At 49.0% G+C, this 18,217-nt stretch overlaps 1 protein-coding gene across 1 annotated transcript; it reads right to left on the minus strand.

Annotated features, from left to right (window-relative positions):
* Positions 1–1,782: 1,782 nt before the first annotated feature.
* Positions 1,783–18,096, minus strand: Calr3 (calreticulin 3). Its single transcript, XM_020167759.2, has 9 exons — positions 17,943–18,096; positions 17,714–17,815; positions 13,469–13,672; positions 9,787–9,881; positions 8,114–8,302; positions 6,288–6,395; positions 6,055–6,186; positions 4,963–5,055; positions 1,783–2,530 (listed from the first exon to the last, which is right to left on the minus strand). The coding sequence occupies exons 1-9, from the start codon at positions 18,031–18,033 to the stop codon at positions 2,387–2,389; spliced, it is 1,158 nt and encodes a 385-aa protein (XP_020023348.2). The 5' UTR covers positions 18,034–18,096; the 3' UTR covers positions 1,783–2,386.
* Positions 18,097–18,217: the final 121 nt, after the last annotated feature.

Here is an 18,217-nt window from a genome sequence, read left to right on the forward strand (position 1 = left end):
CCCTTCACCATCCAGTATGGAGCTTCCCCATGTGACCGCGGGACTGACCGGAGCTGACACTGTATTCCCAGCAAGGGAAGAGGGCCACATGCAAAACTCCCAGAGGAGCACCTACTGAATGCACTAAACTTTCCCCGCACGGTAAAGCTGAAGAGCCTGAAGGGCAGACACTGGAAGTCAGGGGCTGTCTGTGCAATGGAGGGAGATGAAGGCCACTCCTCTCCCATTAGCCACATGTGGTGTGGCTGCCATGACAGAAAGAGCTCAGCGCTCAGAGAAAGTTCTCCAGGACAAGCTGGGGGTGTGGCTCAAGTGGTAGAGCACTGGCCTAGTTAAAAAAAAGAAAGAAAAAGAGGGGAAGGAAGGAAGGAGGGAGGGAGGGAGAGAGGGAAGGAATGGAGGAGGGAGGGAGGGAGGGAGGGAGGGAGGGAGGGAGGTAATGAGTGAGTGAGTTCGGGAGGCCAGCCCTGCTTCAGAACGAGCCCTGATGAGGCTGAGCACGTGTGACTCATCTTTGTACCAAGATTATCCCCAGCACTTCCTAGGCCTGCCTCTGCTGTGTCCCACACGAAATTCCCAGCTCCTCCAGACAAAAGAGAAAGGCTGGTTCAAGTCCCCCTTGCACTGGTAAGGATGAGTCTTTAGTTTCTTAAGGTAATAACCAGCCCCAGCCTCCCCCCAGAATGGTGAAGGCCGATGTGGCTGGCAGGTAAAAAAGCCAATGGAACTTGTCAGACCTCATTGCCTGGGCAGACTCCTCCAGCTGGTCGTCTCTGGATGTGCTGTATGTGAATTCTGATTAATGTGGGTTTTGCATGCAACCCCAAGGCTCCTGATTTTTTGGTGTCATAAGCGTGATTATAACCAACATGAGTTTCGGTGTGAAAAGGGACCTTTTTGAAAAGGAGACAAATGAAAGCAAATTATTTCAAAGAAAAAAATTGAAGCTGAGAAATAATTGTTGTAGTTACTTGAGGAAATGAAGTGTCCTTTTTTTTCTGGAGAAGAAAGTGGCTTGTGGCTCAGAGTGAAAAAGCACTCTGCACAGTGTGCAGAGAGACCAGGGCTTTCACAATAAGCAGTGTGTAAGAGCAGCACACATACAACCTTTGGATGACGAGCTTCAGCGGCTCACACCTATAATCCTAGCTACTCAGGAGTCAGAGATCAGAAGGATGGAGGTTCAAAGCCAACCCGGGCAAATCATCCATGAGACCCTAGCTCAAAAAACCCATCACAAAAACAGGCCAGTGGAGTGGCTTAAGGTGTAGGCCCTGAGTTCAAAACCCAGTACTGCAAAAAAAAAGAAGAAAAAAGAACCTTTGGATGTCTATGGTATTAGGTATTGCACAAAGATTTCACAGGCACGTGGGGTGTGGCTCAATGGTATAGTGCTTCCCTAGCATGCATGAGGCCCCAAGTTCGAGCCCCAGCACTGCATATGCATATGCACACACACGCACACACACACAAAGCATATCACATTTAAAAAGTTGCACTTTTGCTGGGCACCAGTGGCTCACACCTGTAATCCTAACTACTTGGGAGGCTGAAATAGGGAGGATTAATGTTTGAGGCCAGCCTGGGCAAATAGTTCATGAGACCCCATCTCCAAAATAACCAGAGAAAAATGGATTGGAGGTGTGGCTTAAGCAGTACAGCGCCTGCTTTGCAAGCACAAAGCCCTGAGTTCAAGCCCCAGTCCCACCAAAAGAAAAAAAAAGGTGCTTTTCCATTAGTAACTTAAACCCAGAAGAAGTAAAGCATTGCTCTTTTTCAAAATGCATTTTACCAACCTTTATTTTATAAAAATAAAAGGAACTAAGAAATGTGTGTTTGGGGCTGATGGAGTGGCTCAAGTGGTAAAGTGCCTGCCTAGCAAGCGTGAGGCCCAGAGTTCAAACCCCACTGCCACAAATATAAAATAAAATAGCCAGGTGCCGGTGGTTCAAACCTGCAATCCTAGCTACTCAGGAGACAGAGATCAGGAGGATTGAGGTTCAAGGTCAGCCTGATCAAAAAGTTGGTGAGACCCTATCTTGAAGAAACCCTTCACAAAAACGGGCCGGTGGAGTGGCTCAAGGTGCAGGCCCTGAGTTCAAACCCCAGTACTGGAAAAAATACTAATAAGAAACAAATAAATAAAATAAAATAAAAATGTGAGTTTTGACCAGATTCCTGTTGGCCTCTGGTTTCTAGCACTCACACTGGGGGAAAGGAAAGTTCTCGGCGCACAGGGGTCCTGCGGGGAGGGAATGGGAGGAACCACGGGGAGAGCCGTGGGGACGTTTTGAAAGAAGACTGGACACATTATGGTGCAGACACACGAGCTTTTAAGTGTGGCTGGAGGCAGAGTCTGCTCTTGCACGGTCACCGTGGTGCGTGGCTAAAGCTCGCCCTGCCTGTAGAATCGGTTGAAGTGGGCGCCCCACCTGTGAAACTTGCCTCCCTGCACTTCCTCCTCATCCTCCTCGCGGGCCTTCTTAATTTCTTCCTTGGCCTGGATGGCGTCCATCTCTCTTTCTGGGCCCTGGGGAAAGGCAGGAAAAAATTGGCCCCAATGGTCAGGGATTATGCTGACTGGGCCCAAATGAGTGTCAAAATTCAGTGTGCCCCTGCTTCCAGAAACCTCCATAAGCAACATCGGCTAGACTGGCAATGAACTCTGAAGACAGAAAATGCTCACCCCTAGGGCTGGAGGGGGCTCGGCGGAGGAGCTCTTGCCCACCAGGAGAGAGGTCCTGGCTGCCATCCCCAGCGTCCACCCCCAAAAAAATCCCAGTCTCTGAAACCTGCAAATGTCAGTATGTGTGGGAAAAGCATCTTTGCAAATGTGATTAAAGTAAGCATTTTGAGACGGAGCGATTATCCTGTGTTTTAATCAGCTTCCTATCACTGTGGCAAAATACCTGAGATAATGAAATTATAATAAGGACAGGTTTATTTTGGCTCATACTTTTGGAGCCTTCACTCCATGGTTGCCTGGCCCTATTGCTTTGGGGCCCGCGGCGGGGTGCGTGGACAGGACATCACTGCAGGGAACGTGGGCAGAGGAAACTGCCTCATGACAGCCAGAAAGCAGAGATAGACAGGAAGTGTGTGTGGGCGGGGAGAAGGAGCACTTACATAGCTTCCAGGCCACACCCCCAATGACCTAACTTCCTCCCGCTAGACCCCACCTCTTAAAGGTTCCACCACCTCCCAATAGCACCATAGGCTGGTGACCGAGTCTTGAAAACATAGGCCTATGAGGGACATTGCAGATCCAAACCACAGCACCATGGGACCCTACATTTCCATTCATGGACCTGCGATCCCTGAAGGACACATACAGGAGACCCCCTCATCCAACGTTTAGCTTCCTGGGGTTTCCTTTGCCCACAGTCAAAAGCAGTCTGAAACTATTAAATGGAAAATTCTAGAAATAATTCACAATTTTCAAATAGCTTTTTTTTTCCTTTTTTGCAGTACTGGAGTTCGAACTCAGGGCTTCTCACTTGCTAGGCAGGCACTCTACCATTTAAGCCATTCCATCAGCCCTTTTTTTGTGTGTTAGGTATTTTCCAGATAGGGTCTCATGAACTATTTGTCCAGAGATCAGATCCTCCTGATCTCTGCCTCCTGAGTAAGTAGGAAAACAGGCTTGAGCTGTGGTAACTTATTGCAGTATAGTGCTATAAGTGTTCTATTTTATTATTAGCTGTTATTGCTAACCTTTTACTATGTCTGCTCATAAATTAAAACTTTACATATAAAGGCTGGAGGCATGGCTCAAGTGCTAGAGTGTCTACCTAACAAGTGTGAGGCCCTTAGTTCAAACCCCAACACCTGCAAAAAAGAAAAACAAAATGCAAACTGCATACGTAGCGGAAAAAACATAGCATATACAGGGTTCATACTACCCATGATTTCAGGAATCTGAGGGACATTTTGGAATGCACCCCAAAACAATAAGGGGCACTACTGTCCAAGAATGCTCAGAACAAGTGGGGTGCCAGTGGTTCATGCATGTAATCCCAGCTACTTGGGAGGCTGAGAATGAGAGGATCATAGTTCAAGGCCAGCGTGGGCAAATAGTTCTTGAGACCCTAGCTCCAAAATAACCTAAGCAAATGGACTGGAGGTGTGGCTCAAGCAGTAGTGTGTCTGTTGGTTTGTAAGCATTTCAGCCCTGGGTTCAAACCCCCACTCCATCAAACCCCCACTCCATCAAAAAAAAAAAAAAAAAAAAAGAATGCTCAGAATAGAATAGGTCCCCAAAGTGGATGCAACCCAGAGCTGTGTGGACATGTGTTCTAGAATATTCACACATTCGCTAATTAACATGAATGACTCTCACAACACTGCATGGAAGAGGAGATTTGATGGTTCCTGCTTTGGATGAGTGTCCCCCAAAGGCCCATGTGTTAGGTGCTCAGTCCCCAGCTCGGCTCTGTGGAGAGGTTGGGGAACCTTCAAGAGGTGGGGCCTAGCAGGAGGAGTTTAGGTCATTGGGGGCGTGGCCTCCAAAGGAATGGTGGGGCCCTGGCCTCTGCCTCTTCCTCTCTGTTCTGCTCCCTGGTCGCGATGGGGTGAACAGTTGGGCTCTGCCACATGCTCCCACCACGCCTGAGATGGGCTCAAAGCAACAATACCAAGTGACCATGGACTGCTGTCAACCTCCAAAACCGTGAACCAAAAGAAACCTTCTCTTTTTATAAGTTGGCCATCTCAGCCATTTGTTACAGTAGCGGAAGACTGACTAACACTCTCACTCCCATGAATTTCAGTGTTTGCTTTCTGGGATGAGTGCCACCTGGTGGGTGCACGGAGGTTCCTGGAGTATGGTCAGCCACCAAATCCCGAGCTGGATGGAGAGTTCAATAGTAAACAGTCTCCAGCCTCTTCCTATGTAGTGGCCTTCAGGAGGAAATGGACAAAAGCCAGCACAGGCCAAGAGGAAAGACCGTGCATGCTGTGTACCTTCGTCTCGCCCCAGGTGGCCTTGCCGAATCTCTCTGCATACTCTTCATCATCAGTGATCAGGAAGTTGTCAAAGATGGTTCCCGATCTCACCTGTGGCGACAAGCGGGCCCCTCAGTGTGACATGTGACAGCTCTCACAGAGACCCACAGTAACACTAAGCCCACTTTGGCAATGCTACACGCCACATGGGGTGACAGTGCACGTCTACCATGCACGAGGCCCGGCTTCCATCCCGGCGCCAAAGTGAAGGAATAAATGAATAAAGGAGTTAACGCTGCCACTGCCTGGCCTCAGGCCTGAGCACTGCAAATGCAACCCAGCTGGGTGCCACCTGGAGTAGGGGACTTTGGAAGCGGCCCGACTAGAATATTCATTGACCTTTGAGAAGTGGGTGCTCTGGAATCCTGCTTCTCAGGCTAGGATTGCAGCTCAGGGCAGGAGCTCTTGCCTAGTGTGCATGAGGCCCTGGTGCCATCCCAGCAACTCAAAGCACTGCTACTAATGCAGAATCCCGGGCCCTGACTGGCCTGTGACATCAGAATCCGCACTTGTGCCCTAAACCTGATAGGCACCACAGGTTAGCTCCAAGCAGAGGGGCTCTAAGGGCGAGGGGAAGCCCAAGGGAGCAAGATGTCAGAACCATGGCTCTATCTCCAGGGCCCAAGTATGGGTGCCTAGCACATAGTAAGTGCTCACTGAAAATCAGTTATGTGGCGGGGTGGTGGGCATGACTGGAATCCCAGCACTTGAGATGCTGAAATAGTAAGATCATGAGTTTGAGGACAGCCAGGGATGGACAGTAAGCTCAAGGCTAGCCTGGATTACATAAAACCATTTCTCAAACAAACAAAAAGGGCCAGGCATAGAAGCTCATGCTTGTAATCCCAGCTATGTGTGAGGCTAACTTAGGCAAATAAGTAAACAAGACCCTATCTCAAAAAACAATCTGGGTGAGGTGGCTCCTGCCTGAAACACCAGCTAATCAGGAGGTAGAAGAAGGATGATCACAGTCAGAGGCCCAACCTGGGCAAAAGTGCAAGACCCCATCTGAAAAGTAACTAAAGTAAAGCAAATTTGAGTCTGAGTCACCTGCCACAGCTCGAGGCCGATGGCGCCGATGTCCTCGAATTCCGAGAGGTCATACTGTGTCAGGTAACTGGTCCCTTTCACTTTCTGGTGCAGCCACACGTCCTTGCTTATGCCTTCCGGCTTCAGGCCATCCTGCAACAGCACACTAGGGCTGGTCCCAATGGCACAGGGTGGGTGGGTGTGGCAGGGACAGCCCCAGGGTGACCCAGGGCATCATGGAGGCTGCCACACACCTGGTACGGTGGCTTCTGGAGCAATGGCGCCTGCCAGTCCCCATCCAGCTCGCCATTCCAGTCGCTCGGCTTGTTGGCGCTGGCATCCAGAAAGTGTTTCTCCCAGTCCTGCAGAGGGAGATGAAAGGCTAGGGCTCAGGTGGTAGGGAGGACATGATGTGTCAGTGACAGGACAGAGCCCAGGGCCTCCAGCAGTTCAGCAGAGCCGCAGCCTCAGCACCCAGACTGCAATCCTCTTTTTTTGTGTGTGTGTGGTACTGGGGTTTGAACTCAGGGCCTTCTCTTTGACCCACTCCACCGGTCCTATTTTTGTGAACTGTTTTATCAAGATAGAGTGTCAAGAACTATTTGTCTAGGCTTGCTTCGAACCACCATCGTCCTGATCTTTGCCTCCTGAGTATCTGGGATTACAGACATGAGCCACCAGAGCCCAGCCAGACTGCAATCCTTACAGACACAGGCATGTCAGGTCTCTAACTCCGTCCCTATGCTGCCTTCCTCTCAGTTTTAGTAAGGTGGGCATGTGCTCAGGGCCAGTCCCACGCAGGGGTGAGATGACACCACCTTATCTGGCTTTTCTCCCAGCACTCCGTGTGACTTCAGCAGCTGGCCCCACGCAGTGTGGGGAGCCCCAAGTCCTAAAGGTAAAATGATGGGGCAGAAAGTGATGTGCGAGGTCAGGGCTGCTCGGGGACTGTTCCCCGGGGGGAGGGACAGCACATGTATGAAACAGGTCCAGGTTTACCAGAGGACTGCTGGCAAGCAGGAAAAAAGCATGGCACTGTTGTCTCCCACTCACACACACGCTCACATACAGACACACACACATGCACACTGACATATGGACACTCACACACTCACACGGCAAGGTACTGAAATGCGTGTGTCCCCCACAGTAGGCCTTCGAGGTACTGTGGCTTAGATAAGTGAGTGAGCCATTGGTGCCTGGCAAATAAAGTACATTTTAAAAGATTCGTAATGCATTATATCTTTAAAAAAAAAAAACACACAGGCTGGGCATGGTGGCTCATGGTTGTAAACCTAGCTGCTTGGGAGGCAGAGATCAGGAGGATCACAGTTCAAGGCCAGCCATCTCAACAAAAAGAGCTGGGCATGATGGTATACGTCTGCTATCCCAGCTTACGTGGGAAGCATAAGTAGGAGGATCACAGTCCAGGCTGGATCAGGCACAGCCATGAGTCCTACCCTGAAAAGAACGAAAGCAAAAAGGGCTGATGGAGTGGCTCAAGTGGTAGAGCACCTGCCTAGAAGTGTGAGGCCCTGAGTTCAAACCCCAGTAACACTGCTAAAAAAAAAAAAGAAGCATATTGGTTCGGGCTGGGATGTGGCTCTGTGATAGAGCCACACTTAGCATGCATGGCCCTGGGTTCCATCCCCACCACCAAAATAATAAGAGCTGGCTATAAAAGCAAATCCTGGAGGCTCATGCCTGTAATCCCAGCTACTCAGGAGGCAGAGATCAGGAGGATCGAGGTTCGAAGCCAGCCTGGCAAATAGTTCCAGAGACCCTATCTCAAAAATCCCATCACAAAAGGCTGGTGGAGTGGCTCAAGGTGAAGGCCCTGAGTTCAAGCCCCAGTACTGCAAAAAAATAAATAAGTAAAATAGAATAAAAGCAAATCCTACTGCAGCCATGTCAGCCGACACCACAGAGCTCTTTGGAGGCAGTTGAGCATGTAGCTGTGTGTCTAGTCTCTTAAAATGCCATGACATCTCCATGTGTACAGCCGTTGTGCCATTCCTGGGGACTCGAAAACTCTTCTTGTGCCACATGCCCTCTCCCCAGTGCTCAGAGAGACCCATACCTGGGCCTTGGCATCTTTTGCCTGATCCCAGCCCTGGGCCTCGGCCGACAACTTCTCTGCGGTGTTCAGGGAAGTGACGTTCCAGTCGTACTCGATGCTGCCGGACTCAATAGACTGACCGTCAATTTTCACTTCATAAGAAAGATCTGGTCTTAAAATCAGCGTGTAGAGGTGTGTGAAGCCATCCACCTGCACATTTTAGGGGAAAGATGTCACGATGAAACCTTTCATGTTTCAGTGCAAATGTAAAAATACAGTGTAAGGCAGGCTCTGGTGACTCACGCCTGTAATCCCAGCTCCTCAGGAGGCAGAGATCAAGAGGATTGTGGTTTGAAGCCAGCCAGGGCAAATAATTCGTGAGACCCTACCTTAAAAATCCATCACACACACACACACACAAAAAGTGCTGGTGGAGTGGGTGAAGGTGTAGGTCCTGAGTTCAAGCCTCCGTACCACCAAAAAAAAATAATGCAGTTTAAACCAGGTACCAGGGGCAGGGCGCAGCTCAGTGTAGACCAACTGCTTGGTGTGTGTGAGCCCTGGGCTCTATCCCATACCAGAAGGTGGGGGCATCCTCTGGAGTAAACAGCCTTCCATAGACTATGTCCTCACTTTCCTAAGGGTCCTTCCTTTGAGGGAGTGACCCCTCTGTGCACAGAACATGGGCTCCTGTTCTGTGGTAGGATTGGGAGGTGGTGGAACCTTTAAGAGGTGGGGCCTAGTGGGAGGAAGTTAGGTCACTGGGGGGTGGCCTGGCCTAGTGGGAGGAAGTTAGGTCACTGGGGGGGTGGCCTGGCCTAGTGGGAGGAACTTAGGTCACTGGGGGGTGGCCTGGCCTAGTGGGAGGAACTTAGGTCACTGGGGGGTGGCCTGGATGTTCCCCCCTCCATCACCATGTTCTCCCACCATGATGTGCTGCTTCTCCATAGGCCCAGAAGCAATGCAGCCAACACTTCCAAAGCTTCCAGCCAAGATAAACCTTTTCTCCTGAGTTGGATGCCTTAGTTAAAGCTGTCTAACACAGCTCCCATCCATATACCACAAGGAATTATGACGGTGATAGGTGTAAACCACTGGGCTCTTTGGCTTCTGGATAGCTCTATGAAAAACAGCTCTGAAAGACACCAGATGAAGTCCACTCTTGAACACATCTGCTTCTCAGGAGAACTTTCTAGTACTCAAAGTGTCCGACTGCTCAGGCATTTCACAGGCAAGGCCTGCAGCCTCTCTTGGTCACAGTCAAAGCTCCAGGTCACGACAAGGGAAGGAGTCAACAAACAGTACGGGAGGAGAGAAGGTGTGTGGCACAGCTGGAAAAACACTTTGGAAAACAAACCAAAGTGGACAAACAATCCTAAAGGGCCTCCTGGACTGGAAACCAGGGACAGGAGGCAGGTTTGCTAAGAGCCATCCCTAGCCCAGTTAAATACTGGAAAGATCTAAGCAATTCTCTCTAAACTTATCAGGCAAGCAGGTGCAGTGGTACACACCTGTAGCGCTGGCTACTCAGGAGGTAGGAGGACTGCTGGAGCTCAGGACTGGAGACCAGCCTGGGCCAAAAAGCAAGACCTTGTTTTGGAAGGGCAGGGAAGGTCAAGGAAGGGGAGCGAGAGAGAAAGAGAAAACAAAGAGTTAAGATGACCACCCATTTGAATCTGAGAACACTGACGTACCTTACACCTAATTGGTTTCTTGTTTGAGTGATACTGATTCTTGAAATGTAAAATAACATGAACTTTCTTGATATCAAATCCGCAAATATCAGGTCCTGCAAAAAACATTAGATGCTCTCAATTTCCTTCCACAGTGACACTGTAGAGTAACCCTCCCAGCCATTCTCATTCAACAGACGAGGCTCAGGGAGCCTGACATCCAGCATCACCTCATGTTCATAAATTAAGTCGTAAATCTCATACATAAATCAATGATGGCCACCCCCCCCCCGGTCAGGTCACTTCTCTTTCCATCAAAGTCACCTTGGACAAAATTATAAACCATAAGAAAGGGACATCATGAGGGCCAGAGGCGTGGCTCAAATGGTAGAGCATCTGTCTAGCAAGTGTGAGGCCCTGAGTTCAAACTCTAGTTTCACCAAAAAGAAAAAAAAAAAAGGAAAGGAGGATCTAACAGTCTAACAAGTACCCCCATGTGCTGCGTGAGACTCTGGCTTTTGGCTGAAGTTTGGGTACCGACTCCAGCCTGATCGCTGCTCTCGCTCCCATGCTGGGACATTTGGCAACGACTCAGCCTCAATGTGGGGTGGTAACCCGGTTTATAAAACCCAGATTTCACCTTGGCTTCATAAAGCTATTCTGCCAGTGAAATTGGCTAACTTAGTGAGTCATTTAGCAGAAGTCACTCAGTTCTTGGTGATCCCATTCTGCTACACACAAGTTCATAATGGTAAGTTCAAGTTGCCAGCACGAGATCAGCAGGAAGCATCCGATCAACTGTACGGTCTGCAGGGTTCCACTTGAAAGTTAAGGGGCTTTGGTGCTGTTCTTGTGGTTGGTCGCTTTTTGCAGGGCTGAGGATTGAACCTGGGGTTTGTGCATGCATGCACTCTACCACTGAGATACATCGTCAGCCCTTAAGATTTCTGAGTCAGGGTTTCACTATGTAGCTCAGGCTGGCCTTGAAGTCAAGATCCCCTGCCTGTGATTTCCAGGTACTGAGATCACAGACCTGCACGATCGTGCCCTGCTAAAAGCTAAGGGTCTTTTGTGTGTGCCGTCCACATGCTGTGGTGGGGATGGAACGCAGAGCCTCACACAAGCTAGGCAATCACTACTGGGCCACACTTCCAGCCCAAAGGATTTTAAAATTGATACTTACAGGGTTAAGTTTGAGTCACTAAGGGAATGGAACTCTCTGAGATGGGGTCGGATAAGACACTGGTAAATTCTGAATGCTAAACAAAGTTTATAGGTGGCGTCTGGAAAATTCACCATACCTTTCAGGATGTTTGGAGTCACCACGCTTGGGCTTAAGATCATTAAAACCTCAGAATGTCCCGAGGCGTCTGCTCTTTCTTAGATGGAATTTCACAGCAGCTGCTGACCACGGTGCCCACCCCTGGGGGTTCTGCTAAGCAAACCCAGTGTTAACACAACTACGCTTACTCTAGATGCTTCTTTCCTTGTTGTTTTTGTTTATTGAGACAGGGTCTTTCTGTGTAGCCCAGGCTGACCTCAAACCCATAACCCTCCTGCCTCTGCCTCCCAAGTGCTTGGATTACAGGTATGGCCACCGTGCCAAGCTTCTAGAAGTCCAGGATGACTGGAAATTCTGTTTTTTATTTTTAATTATTTTTTTCATGGCAGGAGGATCAAGAGACTTCAAGGCCAGCCTGGGCCTCACACCTGTGACTCACACCTGTGATCCTAGCTACTCAGGAGGCAGAGAGCAGGAGGATAGCTGTCTGAAGCCAGCCCATGCAAATAGTTCGTGAGACCCTATCTCAAAAATAAAAACCCTCACAAAAAGTGGCTGGTAGAGTGGCTCAAGGTGTAGCTCCTGAGATCAAATCCCAGTACTACAAAAAGAGAAAAGAAAAAGCCAGCCTGGGCTGCAAAAGGAGTTCCGGGCCAGCCTGGAGTCTCAAAAACAAAACAAACAAATAAAAAACCCACTCAGTCTATCACCCAGCTGAGTCCTGAGGACATGTTTACAAGTTTTCCTGTTCTGTTATCCCTGGGGAATATTCCAGATGCATTTTTTAAACAAAAGCTATGGTATGTGAGCTGTCTAAAGGTCCGCTTCCTCAGGACTCGCCCTTTACAGTCAGTCAGCACTTCCCTCTGTTCCCAGAACGCACACCTAGTGCAGACCAGAAAAATCTGGACACTGAATAAAATATTTATGCCTCTAAGTGATTTTCAAAAGGAACCATGGAGGACAGCTGGGTGCCCCGCTCACCTAGCTTTGAGCAAGCAGTTGAAACTGTGAGCCTCAGTCTCCTTATTTGCGAAGTGGGGGCTGTGATACCTGAGCCCTGGGGCTTTGTGCAGAACTTGACACCACAGGTGGAAAGTTCCTGGCCACCTGTAAGACTGGGATTTGAACTCAGGACCTCACACTTGCTAGGCAGGTGCTCAACTGCTTGAGCTACTCCACCAGCCTTTTTTGTGAAGGGTTTTTTGAGATAGGGTCTTATGAACTATTTTCCCGGGCTGGCTTCGAACTCCGATCCTCCTGATCTCTGTCTCCTGAGTAGCTAGGATTACAGGCATGGGCCACAAGTGCCTGGCTGAACTCCCTTATCTGAAATGCTTAGGAATAGAAGTGTTTCAGGTACAAGTTTTTTGGATTTTGGAATGTGTACTAAACATCTTAACCCAACAATTGAAAAACCAGAAACTTTCTGAGAGTCACTCAAAAAGTTTTGGGGCTGGGTATGGCTCAGTGGTAGATCACTTGTCTAGCATGGTTGAAGCCCTGGGTTCCATCCCTAGCACCTCCAAAAAATGAACAAATTAAAAAAGCTTCAGATGTGAGAATCAGCTTAGGTTGGGTGTTTTCTGTCAAAGGATTTCATCAGTAACCATGGCTGTTACAAATGTTAGTCTCACTTGCTCACTTTCCATATGCTGGCTTCATGGACTCTGCTTAATCTGACGAAGGCTTTAATTAAGAACAAAGGGTTGTGAGGCACCGTGGCTCACACCTGTAATCCTAGCAACACGGGAGGCAGAGATCAGGAGGATAGTGTTTGAAGCCAGCCCAGGCAAATAGCTCATGAGACCCTATCTTGAAAAACCCATCACAAAAATAGGGCTGGTGGAGTGGCTCAAGGTGTAGGCCCTGAGTTCATTCAAACCCCAGTACGGCAAAAAAAAAAAAAAAGAAAAAGAAAGAAAGAAAAAAACCAAAGGGTTGTTATGCTCAGCCAGACAAAATTCCACTAGACATCCTGCTTCTAGAGCTGATAACCTAAAACAGTTATTGCTTCCCTGAGCTTTTAAATTTCATCTTCAAAGCCCCCTCCCGATGTCCCCTTTCCAATTAGCCAAACACTTAAGACTGTGAACTGGAAATCTGCCCAATGTAGGGGAGGGGCAGCATTGCGTTAGAGATAAAACCCACATGGACTTCCCACCTGGTGTGCTTGCTCTTTGTCTATGGTGCATCCTTCTGCAGAAGTAAATTTTGCCTTGCCTGTGGACTTCTGAGTTGTGTCATCTCCCTCTCATGACATAACAAGATTTCACAGAATTTGGGGTTTTGGATTTTGGACCAGGGATGTGCAACTTGTATGGTCAGGTTTAATAGTGTTTCAAGGCTTGGGCCAGATGTGTTCAATGCTACTACTTTGGTAGAAAACAGAAATGGTCAAGTCGTGCTGTCTGCACTCACCAAACATAATATAGTACTGCGACTTCCCATTTAGGTTCTTCTGGTCCAGGTCTGCAGGGAGTATCTTGATGTAGCCCCCTCCGCAGTCCATCTTCTGCTGGTGCTTCACTGTGTACTGAATCACCAGTGTCTTCCCTTTATTGGTGAATGGCTTGAAGCGCGCAGAGATGGCATAGAACCGGCTGTTCTGAGTGGTCTGCAGACCTTTCAACAGAGTTGGGTTGTGCTCAGCGATGCAAGGACGTGAAACAGATGTCCCCTCTCTCTCCTGTTCCCGATAACAACCATCTTCTGTCTATAGTGTGCTGACATGGCACACAACGGCCATACTCTCTGCTTCCGGGGAACTTGGATTTCGCCTGTGCACAGGTTTCTGTACTGCATACGTCACTGCTAGGTTTGGGGCTTTTTTGGGGTGGGGTGGGGCAGGGATAGAGTTCAAGGCCTTTAGTGTGCTCAGCACTCACTGAGTCACATCCCCAGCCCCACCACTTCTATGTATGTATTTATTTTTGGTGGTGCTGGGGTTTGAACTCGGGCTTACGCTAGCTAGGCAGGTACTCTACCATTTGAGCCACTCTGCCAGGCCACCACTGCTATATTTTAAAGTTACAAGAGCAGTGGTCACTGGTGGCTCACGCCTGTAATCCCAGCTACTCAGGAGGCAGAGATCAGGAGGATCACAATTTGAAGCCAGCACAGGCAAATAGTACTCGACACCCTATCTCAAAAAACCCATCACAAAAAGGGGCTGGTGGAGTGGCTCAAGGCGAAGGCCTTGAGTTCAAACCCTAGTACTGCAAAACAAAAATAATAGTTACAAAAGTATTTCACCTTTGAATCACAAGTGGGCATTCTAATTATGCATAAAAGGTTAACTTTGCTGCGTGAATCCTCTAGGGGTGGGAATATACAGTGACGCTTTGTGGACACTGAGTAAGAACCGAGACCCACAATTTCTTTTCCTTAATTCTCATCTTAAATCAGCTTAGGTGGGGTTCCTACAGTAGAGCACCTGCTTTGCACAAAGCCCTGAGTTCAAACCCCACTCCCACCAAAAAAACAAAATAAATAAATCAGCTTAGCTACACATGGGATGATGACACGACTGCAGGGGCACCGTGTGGAAAGTGTGTTTCTACACTGGGTGACTGCCCTGGACCTGTCACGGGTGTGATGAGTCTTTATGTGAACACACCATCCCTTTCATCATGTGACTTGTTTCATGGGTTTTTTTGTAAGTTTAGTTAACCACTTTGAGATCAAAACCCCGTTTTTCGGTTGCTACTGGGCTTGGGACAAATCCTTTTCCCTTTTTCTTTTCTTTTCTATGAACTGGGGTTTGAACTCAAGGCCTATAACTGGAGCCACTCCACCAGTCCTTTTTTTGTGATGGGTTTTTTCAAGATAGGGTCTTGTAAATTGTTTGCCTGGGCTGGCTTTGAACTTCAGTCCTCCTCGTCTCTGCCTCTTGAGTAGCTAGGATTACAGCCATGAGCCACTGTGCCTGGCTCTCTTTCTCTTTTCTTTCTTTCCTTCCTTCTTCCTCTTCCCTTCCTTCTTCCCTCCTTCCTCTTCTTTTGTTCCTCTCTTCCTTTCCCTCCCTCCCTCCTTCCTTCTTGCTCTCTTTTCCTTTCCTCTCTTCCTCCCTCCCCTTCTGAGGGTCCTGGGGATAGAACCCAGAACCTCACAAATGCTTAGCAAGCAGTCTACCCAAGCCACCCTCACCCCCAAATCCTCTTATGGTGGACTTTGTCACAGACCTGAGGACAGAGCCACTCCTATTGCAACCTACCCTATGTCATCATAAATAACCTTGCCATTTTGTATCCATGGGTCCAAGCCTCAGCTCAGGCCTGGCTCCCCAGTTTTACCCCCCTTCTTCCCTTCTCAAAGGACTTGGAGTCCACACTCAACCTCCTACCAGCAGGGCAGTTCCACAGGCCATGTGATGCTCCACCACTGTGTCTTGTCACCTCTTTCTCTCTCTGTTGCCAACTCCCATGATTCTGACTAAATCTGACTTATCCGTCCATTTGTGGTTTCTAAGTCATCACCCAGGAGAGCACAAAGCATCCATGTTTACCAGTGTCCCCATGCCCCGTGTGCTCTCAGCAGATCTGGTGCTGAGGAAAAGAACCAGATATGGATAATCTCAGGATTCCAAGCCAAAGGAAGGAAGATGGTCGTGGGGGAGAGGCCACGCCAGCTCTGAGTGGAAAGCCCTACCCTTTGATTACTTTTGTGGAAGAACCTGTTTATTTTCACTCTGGCTTCCTCATTCAACTTGAGGGTTGTTTTGTTTTTGACATGGGGGGAAGAATCTTGCTAAGTAGCTCAGGCAGGCCTCAAACTCATGATCCTCTTGCCTCAGTCTCCCAAGAGCTGAGATTATAGGTGTGCATCACCACACTGGGTGCAGCTTGGGTTTGCACAACTATATGGGTCAACATGATTCTTACAAAACAATGCTCACCCAACCCAAAGCCAGAGGCTGCGGGTCTCAGAGTACCAGAGACTAACATGGCCAAGATAGGGTTTAACTGGAAAGTGGTAAAGAGGGAAACTGAACTGAGGTTCCAGGCAAAGGTCAGGGTGAGGGGCATGGCTCAGTAACAGAGCACTAGCCGAGCATGCACAAGGCCCTGGGTTCCATTCTCAGGTCCACAAACAAAGGACCCAAAACTGGTCAGCCAGGCACCAGTGGTCTTGTCTAACAGTCGCTACTTGGGAGACTAAGATGGGAGGACCTAGGTATGAGGTCAGTCCAGGCAAACAGTTTGCAAGACCCCATCTCCAAAATAACCAGAGCAAAATGGACTAGAGGTGTGGCTCAAGTGGTAGAGAGCCTGCTTTGTGAGCATGAAGCCCTGAGTTCAAACCCCAGTCCCCTCCCACCAAAAAAACTCCCCAAACCAGGGGTCAGCCAACTTTTTCTCTAAGGAAGATCAGAAGGTAGCTATTCTTTTTATTTTTTTGTGGTACTGGAACTTGAACTCAGGGCCTACACCTTGAGCCATTCCACCAGCCCTATTTTTGTGATGGGTTTTTTGAGATAGGGTCTCACAAACTATTTGCCTGGGCTGGCTTTGAATGGCGGTCCTCCTGATCTCTGCCTCTAGAGTAGCTAGGATTACAGGTGTGAGTCACCGGCGCCCGGCTCCGATGGTAGGTATTTCAGAATTTGTGGGTCACCTTGTCTCTGTTCCAACTGCTCCTCTATGACTTTGCAGCATAAGTGGGTATTGTGTATCAATATTTAAGTGGGTGTGGCCGTGTTTCAATAAAACTTTATAGACACTAAAGCTTCACATATTCCATTACATTTTATACCATTTTTTCAGGTTATAAAACATTATTCCCCCTTCATATTTTTCCCCAAAAACTAAAAACGAAAAAAAAATGTACAAGCCACCTTCAGGTCATTGGTATACAAAGTCACATGGCAGACTAGGTACTGCATAGACCTGTGGTCCTCACATGCAGGAAAAAGCCAAAATTGACATCATGGTCCAGACGCTACCTGGGTGTACGCATGTTAAAATTAGGTAGGAACTGTAGGATTTGTGCACTTAACATGTATGTCTGTAGCTTTTACCTCCTTCTTGTTTTTGCAGGGCTGGGGATCGAACCCACAGCCTCAGACATGCTAGGCGAGCACTCTGCCACTGAGCTACATCCCAGTCCAACTTTTTTTTCTTTCTGGCAGCACTGGGGCTTGAACTCAGGGCCTCCCACTTGCTGAGGAGGTGCTCTACCACTTGAGCCACTCCGCCAGTCTTTTCTTGTGAATTTCTTTTTTTTCGGGATAGAGTCTCAAGACCTAATTGCCAGAGGCTGGTTTTGAACTCCAATTCTCCTGATCTCTGCCTCCTGAGTATCTAGGATCACAGGCGTGAGCCAGTGGTGCTAGGCTCTTCATTTTTTAAAAAACTGTGCAAATAAAAACAAGAGGAAATGTCTGCTAATCTTCTTCCCTGTGTGGAGCAAGGCCCTCTGGTTCCCCAGCTCATTGAACTGGCCATCTTGGGCAAGACTGTAAAGAAGAGATAACAAACAAAACCAAGGCAGAAGCATAGCAGGCACTGGGGAGGCGGAGGCGGGAGGTTCCTACGAGGAGGTTCCCAATTGTGCTCAGTGTCCTCCCCTGTGGGGTGCATGCATGCGTGTGGCGGGGGTGTCCCCCCGCCCTAAGGGTCGCCATGCGGGTTTAGTGCGGGCTCCATCTCCTGCTTCTACACCAACCTTTGTCTTTCTCTTTATGACCATAAAACTTCCCCGACGAGAGTCTAAAATACCCAAATTGGGAGTCATTGGTGGACTGCACCCATCGGTTTCTCCATCGCTCTGCGGGCGAAATGACACGAATTAGAGCTGACACGGGGGAGGCGGGTCAAGGTCAGGTTGGGGGATGGGGGACCTCGAGGCTCAGCCACCGTCCATCCCGCAGTGCTCACGGCCCCCGCCCCTTCACCTCCATCTAGAAATTCCTCCTGGAAGTAGACAGTGGCCAGCGCCACCGGCAGCAGACAGACGGCCACGAGACCGACGCCAGCCCGGGCCATGAGGGCGCGCGCGACGCTCCGCCTCTTAAGAGCCCCTTTGCTCCCAGTAGTCTGTTCGGCAAGCCGGGCCCGACCCGAAACTACAACTCCCGACACGCCCCGCGATTATGACCTGAGACATCATTGGTCCCCGTAGCGCGGTGCACATCGGGAACACCCTGAAACTCCTACTCCCATGACGCTC

This window comes from Castor canadensis, chromosome 14 (assembly GCF_047511655.1).
Source record: "Castor canadensis chromosome 14, mCasCan1.hap1v2, whole genome shotgun sequence".
In the NCBI taxonomy this organism is placed as follows: Eukaryota; Metazoa; Chordata; class Mammalia; order Rodentia; family Castoridae; genus Castor; species Castor canadensis.